This window comes from Corylus avellana, chromosome ca3 (assembly GCF_901000735.1).
Source record: "Corylus avellana chromosome ca3, CavTom2PMs-1.0".
NCBI classification, from domain to species: Eukaryota; Viridiplantae; Streptophyta; class Magnoliopsida; order Fagales; family Betulaceae; genus Corylus; species Corylus avellana.
This window is the reverse complement of record NC_081543.1, coordinates 38,557,502-38,565,232: the sequence shown is the minus strand read 5'-3', so window position 1 is coordinate 38,565,232 and position 7,731 is coordinate 38,557,502. Positions and strand designations below refer to the sequence as shown.

Genomic DNA, 7,731 nt, shown 5'->3' with positions numbered 1-7,731 from the left:
TTTGATTAGTGTAAACTGTCTTGATTTTTGTTGATGTTCTAATATGATTGGGCCACTCAATTAGATTTGAAAAAGCACATGCGGTTCTCACCATTTAAGCCTCTAATGTGCAACTCTCAGTGAGTAGGTGTTATTATGATCATGCCCAAATAAAATAGTCATAGTTGATCTCCCTTGCCAGCCTTTTTAATTAGAAAAAAAAAAATGGAATGGAAGAAATTCTTTTAGTTCAATTTATTAAGTTAAAATCTTTCTGAATCTCACATACATTTTTATGCATAAATATGTCCGTTTGAATTTGCAGTTTCAAAATATGCGATTTGAAAATGCGATTTTTAAAAATGAGTTAAGTATTTAGCAGCATCGTGATTTAACCTTTAAAATTGTAACTTTCTTTACCTACAAGCTACGGTTCAAAAATACAATTTTTTTAAAAAAAAAAAATGTTTACAAGTCACAATTTTTTAAAAATGCCCACGATTTTGGTTAAAGTCAAACTTTTTGCCCACATTGTGAGCAACCGAACTCCTAATAAATTAGGTTAGAAAACTTTTCTACAACCGAAACTTTGTCCCAAGTAAGTTAATCTTTTTCCGTAGCTTAAAGTAGCTATGTCTTTGATATTTAACACATATGGACGTAAGCATCATTTTCATATGGGCCTCTCTCTTCCTTCATTATAATGATAGCAATATGAGGGCAATAGCCAAGCCAACCACTCTTTTCAAATCCCTTAATTTCAAAACCTATAAAGACCACATTAAAGGGAAATGGATCCTCTCCATTTCAAAATCCCTCCATTTCCTCCATTTAGTGCATTTTGAAGGGTAGTGTTGTCCAAAAGTTTTAATAATGATAGTGCATTAAATGCAATACCTTTCAAAATACACTAAATGGAGGAAATGGAGGGATTTTGAAATGGAGAGGATCCTATTCCGGATAAAGAGCATTCACACGATGAGATCCATATGTTTTGATTTGTGCATCTGCACTCTTTTAGTTGTCTTCCAACAACATAGACCACAAATTAAGCAATTTCTGATTGGTTAACTTGTGTCAATTATCCGGTTTTGAATCAAATGGCGAACTGGATCGATTATCATTTCGTCTCTCACACATGGGTTTAAACTATTTTCAGATTTAACACGTGAAATATATAACTGTGCAGTTCGAACTCAAGACCTTTGTTCTGATATCATATTAAATCACTTATTGTCTCAAAACTTATTGAATCACAATTTGTCCTAAAAGCAAATGAAATGGAAAAGAGCCGGTTCCTTACATTTAAGAGGGTAAAATTGTCATTTCACCTTTTTTTTTTGGTTCCTTAGCAATTTTACCCTTCTAATATAAAGAATTGGGTTGAAATGGAGAGGGTCATTCTTCCTAAAAGCTTCTGCTAGTAGAAAATATTAAATTCAACAATTTAATGAATATTTTTGACAATGACCAATTGACCATCATCATATTCACTAGTGTGCCTAGCTTAAATTGCAAGCATTTTTGTTTTTTGTTTTTGTCAAAATGGGGGTTGGAAACCATATGACATTTAAGCTGATGAGTTAATTATGTGCTTAAAAGTAGCACATGAAATTCCCATATAGCTTCTAAATCTGAAACATTTGTTAACGAATCACTTGTTTATGGTAGGGCAATTTTTAGAAGTTTACCAAGTGTGATTTCTATCTATAAAAAATGGTTGAGATATTAATGCTTTTTTTTATGATCCATCATTATTTATGAAAAAATTAAGCAACAAAATCTTATAAGTAAGTTTAATTATTTAGTGGCCGACATGATATATGTTGTCACATCGGTCTATAAATGACTTATAATAAAAGCAGTGAAAATCCTAATCGAGGTTAATTAGGATAAAGCTTCCCATTAGTAATAATATCATTGCAATGAACATTGATGTACTACAAACCACAAACAGATCTTTCTTCCTGCCCTCCCCTCCAAGGAAAAAGAAACAAACAGGAGAATAGAGATTTCCTAGAGTACATATTTCACATACGGCTAACAGAAGAAGGGTGATGAACAACTATTGGAGCTACAGATTTTTGATAATTTTGTGAGTAAACAGATAATTAAGGGGGATTACTGAACCATGACTAGTTGTTGTTGAGCTTCAATCCTTATTTCTTCCTTCACCCTTCTAATAAAATCGTCAAATTTCTTGTTCAGTTCCTCTGTACTCAACATCCCATTTCCTTCTTCTTGTTCTTCTTGTTCTTCATGTTCTTGTTCTTCTCCTCTTCCTCCTTGCTCCACCACTGACTCGTCAGTTTCTTTTTCGACTTCTTTGATGAAATGGTCCATTTCTCTTCCATGTTGTTCCACAGCAACAATTTCTGCAGAACCAATGGTTTCCACCAAAGCCTCCTTATCCAACATTGCCTCTTTGGTCTCCAATATTATCAATGGTTCGGGTTGCAAACCATCTCCAGCACTTTTGAAGGATTCTTCATTATGATTAGACCCGGACAGAGAACTTGTTAGGCCAGAGTATTTAGCAAGGAAAACTAGGAGTCCATTGCATAGGAGAAATATGCAGTTTTTGTCTATTGTGTGGGAGAACAGATGGGAAGGGAATGTAGAGAAGTATAAGTTGAAAGATTGGAGGAAAGAAAACAAAGATGGGTAAGAAAAGAAGTAAGAAAACACAGAAACTGAGACCAGCAACTGTGTGATCTTTTTTAGAAATTGAATGTTTACCAACTGAGTCAAGGTTTGTTTGCTGTGGTACTCAGTTTGATCCATTTCTTCTCCTCTCTGTTCTGGCTGAAGAAGCAGCTCCTTGGAAAATATTGAAGATGTGAATTGGGAAAGGAGTTTAAGCTTTGATGGGGGTCTTGAAAGATTTTTAAGCTGGTTGTGGTTTGAGGGTTTCTCATATATTTATATATAGGAGCTCAAATCTTAGATTTACAAGAGTGTGTGGTGTGGGGTGGGTGTACACACAAATATCCCTTAAATGGGTGTCCCAAGAGCCAAGGCAGCAAACTGCCCTTTGAGGAGTTGTGTCATTTCTCAAGGCTGCCACTTGACTATTTTAAACTTTCTAGCTGGCACCCTTTTTGGTAAAGACTCTCATTTTGCTAAATACAGTTTGGCTGCTTTCTAGCTTTATTATTGAGAGGTGTCATTTTCTTAGAGGTTGGGACCAATTACCATATTCTTGTGAAATAGCATGTGTTGGGATTTAGATCTTTTGAAATTTCATGCTCTAATTTTAAAGAATTCAAGCAAATAATGAAAGTGGTGTAAGTTCTTAGGTGTTTGAGCAAGTCTCCAGACGGCTTAAAGTATGGGGTTCACTTGAATATTTCGGAACCTGCACTCTTCTCTTATTCCCTACCCGAATTCTTTGAAATTCGAGCATGAAGTTTCAAGAAATCTAAATCCAATACAGATTACTTCACAAGCATATGGTACTTGGTCCCAACCTCTTAAGTGTGAGTATACTCGAAGAATTTCATAGAAATTTGCCTTAATTTTAAAAAATTCGAGCGAGTCTCTAAACTTTTCAAAGTGTGGGATTCATCTGTTTGAATATCCCAAAACATACCCCCTCTCTTATTCCCTGTTTGAATTCTCTGAAATTCGGGTAAAAAATTTCAGAAAATCTCGGTCCATATGTGTTTATCCCAAAGCATAACCCCATAAAAATGTGAGGTTGATATGGTGGGTGGAAGAGTCAAATTATATCATACAAGGCCATAGACTCTCATTTTGTGGCTGAAACACTGAAACATCTGCTTGTGGGGCGGTGGTTGGAAGTTAATCAAGTGAGATTAGAATTTCTGGATTTAGATTATCACAGACTTGAGGTTTAAGCATGTCAGTTATATTCTTTGTTTCCTGTTAATTGTAATCTTCTCATTATGGAAGCTTTGAATTATAATTTACTTAATGGTAACACGTGGATGATTGTAATTGGAACAGCTTAGCTACAATCATACACCCTATGGTGATGTAAAACATGTGGAAAGACTCCATACCCTGCCATGTGGTATGCTTAAGGCCTCACTATGCCTTCAATTATATGTATACCTCTTTTTATATGTACTTAATCCCCAAAGACCCACAAAAATAATAATAAATAATAACAAAAATCCTTCTCTTCTCCACAACATTCTTTCAAGATTTTCCTCTCTAACACAAAATAAAATATCCAAAAACATATAAATTAATCTTATAATACAAATGTAATTAGCATTTTCCTTAAATCGTTACATATATACTCTTATAGAGTCATTATAGAATCAAGCATGCCACAAGGTAAAAGTGGTCAAAATACTTTAGCATTTTTCTCATTTGTTTTGGGGTAATTGAGTATTGCATGAATCATATATAAGAGGACCAAAGCCACCTTTTGTTTCCTTATCATGGAAGCAAAACCAACTTGAGGAAATAGTTCTCTCCACTAAAATTAAAACAAGCATTACATAAAAATCACTTTGGTATGAATATTTTTTAATACATATATAGATAACGACCATAATTCTTATACTATTTGTCATGGCTAGAAAAAACGCTAGCCAAATATATACTATCAATTATAAAGTTTAGTTAGTTTTGTATAGTAAAGAATCTATGTAGAACTTATCACTTAGGAACACTTTATAATCTGCCCACGTCTCTTATCGACGGTTCTCGAACATTATTCATTATGTATAACACGACTCTAAACTTGAGAAGTTCTTTTTGTTGTGATTTTGACTCTTTGCATTATCATCTTCCCTTTTTGTTTTGGTGGGCACACCATGAAAGTTAGTTCTCTGCCTAACAACAAACCCTATAAACCTTTAAAAAGGTTCTAAGTTCGTTTCCCGTCCATTTTTTGTTGTGGAAAAGATTAAAAAAAATATATTCTACTCCACCTTTCACCAACAAAAGCAACAAAAACAAAAACATTTAACGTATTTTAGATGAAGTTGTTATCATGGGCAAAAGGAAAAAGCTAAGTGGTTGCCGGTAATATAACAACAAAATAAGATACTCTTTTTTTTTTTTCCCCCTAATCAATTAGAAAGGCAGAAAGGGAAGGAGAACAAACTACAAATAATTACTTGTTAATTATGTAATAAAAGAAAAAAGAAAAAATAAATTAGTAATAATTATGAGTTCTTGTCATGTCGATAGGAACAAGATCCTCTTGACAATTTTATTTTGTTTGATTGAGATGGGAGAATCTATTTCATTATCTAAATTAAATGTTATAGCTTTTAAGAAAACATAATAAAATAAAATAATATTTATCTAGCCGGATATGAATGATCTAAAAGGATTTTCAAGGCATAGGTATTCGTCCCCATAAATTTTTAAAAAATTGTCTTGAACTATGCATATTTATAAATTTGACCCCTCAAAATTATACTTTTGTCCCTCCAAAATAATATTTGTGTCCCACTTTATTTTTTATTTTTAAGTTTTGCCCTCTCTTCCAACATGAAAAAATAAAAATAAAAATAAAAATACACCTCCATTCATTTAGTTTCCCTACATATTCAAAGGTACATTTTTCTTGGACCCAATAAATCATGTTTAATTTATTTTGTTTTTTGTTTATACTATTGTATGTTTGTGATGTCATAAGATTAAATTTATGATTTCTATGCTTTTATTTTATATAAACACATACAAACACACATACACAGAGATTATATGTATCGATGTGCTTTTGAATTTATTTAAGTTTGTCATCCTAATGTATTAAAAAAAAAAAAAAATCATTCCCCTACTCCATAAATCCTAGTTCCGCCCTTGTCTGGGGTGGTGTAATGTAATTAACAATGAGTAATGTCACACATGTTTTTACTCTCATATTTTCAAATGCACGCTCCTTGACGTGATAGTAAAAAACATCGTCTCTAATTGGCAGTTCAATCGGTTGGAGATTACGCCTCTTGAAGCATAGGTCATTAGTTCGAATTTTTTTCCTTCCTTTCTCTCTTCTTGTATAAATATGTCAAAAAAAAAGGTAAAAAAAAAAAAAAAAATCTAAAAACCCATAATGATATATCACAAATTTAATGATAATTTTTAGTAGAACTATGGATTTGAGATTATAGAAATAATAACAACACCTTAAGACAAATTGGTCTAAAAAACCACCTAAATAAAGTAAGTCGGCGGCAGCCAAACGGTGACTTATCTGGATTCCACTCTTGGACTAGAACCGCCCCACACCGACTCCCAAACACCCTCCAATCATATAACCCTCGTCGAGTGATAGCCCCCCTAAGTCCCAAACACCCCCAATCCAAAACCCTCTCTCTGCGCAAAACCCTGATTCAAAACCCTAACACACACACAGAGATCTAAGAGAGAGAGAGAGACCCAAATTCACAAAATTCAATCCCCAAACACCCTAACAATGTCATCCGGAATTATCCGATCACGCATCGTCTCTTTCGTATCCAAGCGCCATCGACGCCTGTTGAGCTCCGACGCCGTATCGGGCGCTCCCAAAGAGCCACTAGCGCCGTCATTTGCTACATCTACTGCTAGTGCTAGTGCTAGCGCTTCTTCGAATACTACTACGAATGGTACAGCTGCTAGTAATGCTTCTCCGAGTGCTTCTGAAGCGAACGCTACGAGCAGCAACAAGGGTTTGAGGTTTCTCAAGTACGGTATAATCGGAGGCGTCACCGCAGCCACTGCTTACGCCGGATACGCCTCCTACGGTTTGTGTTCGAGCTTTTCTTTAGCTAATACGGTGTCATTTTTTGGTTCTGGGCATTTGCGTTTGATCCAGATGAAGGTTATAACATTAATGATCGAATTGATTCTTTGATAATTTGAATTCTAATTATTCTGAATTATGCTTTGGTGTTGAATGAGAAGGGCAAGAAAATTGTGATTCAATGAGGGGGTGTCATTTTGATCTCGAAAGGGTCGTTTGGTTAGTGTTTTTTGTTTTTGTTCGTGTTTTTGTTGCTTTTGAAGTGAAAAGTACTAGCGAATGCTAATTGGCGTGGTGGGTCTGGCATTTTGGGATGAATGAGATAATGAGAACTGTGAAAATTTGGGATCTATTTTGCAGCGTACACTTCTGAGGAAATCGAGGAGAAGACGAGAGCGTTACGATCATCTGCAAATTTCACTGTGCCAGAAGATGCGCCTGCTGTTGAGGTAAGTAAAACTTAAAGGGATTTTCTTACTGGAAATTGGGTTAGCTTCACCGATTGTCTGTGACTCTGTTCATTTTACAATATGATACGAGATGTCAGAAGAGTAACATTTTGTCATCAATCTCTTTTTCACAGAAAATTCAAGCGTTGCTCTACTCTGCTTCAATGACAGGTAGGGGTCCCCGAACTATGTTTCAGTCTGTCACATTTCAGATAATTACTTATGCCTGTTGTGTTGTATTTATGTGTTCCACTATCTGAAGTTTATGTTCTTATCCCATATAAGTTGGCTGTCATTGGATGGTTTATTCCTGAGAGCATACTGCCGAGAGTTGTTTATATTTTTCTAATTATGATCTTGAAGTACAATTCCATTAGTCCTCTTTGAGTCTCTTTTACTAGCAACATAGATTCATATTTTTATTCAAAGTCTAAGAGTAATAATTTTAGGAGTAGAACCCAAAGGGGTTGGCCCAAGTGGTGGAGGCCTTGGTCTTAAGGTTTGCTCTCTTTAAGGTCCAAGGTTCAACACCTCATGGGTGCAAACAATTTCTTGGGACCACACCCCCTGGTGAAAAGCCAGCAATTTAAC

General features: G+C 34.8%; 2 protein-coding genes across 2 annotated transcripts; one reads left to right on the top strand and one right to left on the bottom strand.

The window, feature by feature from the left end:
- Nucleotides 1-1,864: 1,864 nt before the first annotated feature.
- On the bottom strand, nt 1,865-2,948 carry LOC132176011 (uncharacterized). The gene has a single exon (XM_059588113.1). The coding sequence runs from the start codon at nt 2,761-2,763 to the stop codon at nt 2,101-2,103; it is 663 nt and encodes a 220-aa protein (XP_059444096.1). The 5' UTR covers nt 2,764-2,948; the 3' UTR covers nt 1,865-2,100.
- A 3,310-nt stretch (nt 2,949-6,258) lies between these two features.
- On the top strand, nt 6,259-7,716 carry LOC132176228 (mitochondrial import inner membrane translocase subunit TIM50-like). Its single transcript, XM_059588372.1, has 3 exons — nt 6,259-6,692; nt 7,052-7,140; nt 7,275-7,716. The coding sequence occupies exons 1-3, from the start codon at nt 6,383-6,385 to the stop codon at nt 7,398-7,400; spliced, it is 525 nt and encodes a 174-aa protein (XP_059444355.1). The 5' UTR covers nt 6,259-6,382; the 3' UTR covers nt 7,401-7,716.
- Nucleotides 7,717-7,731: the final 15 nt, after the last annotated feature.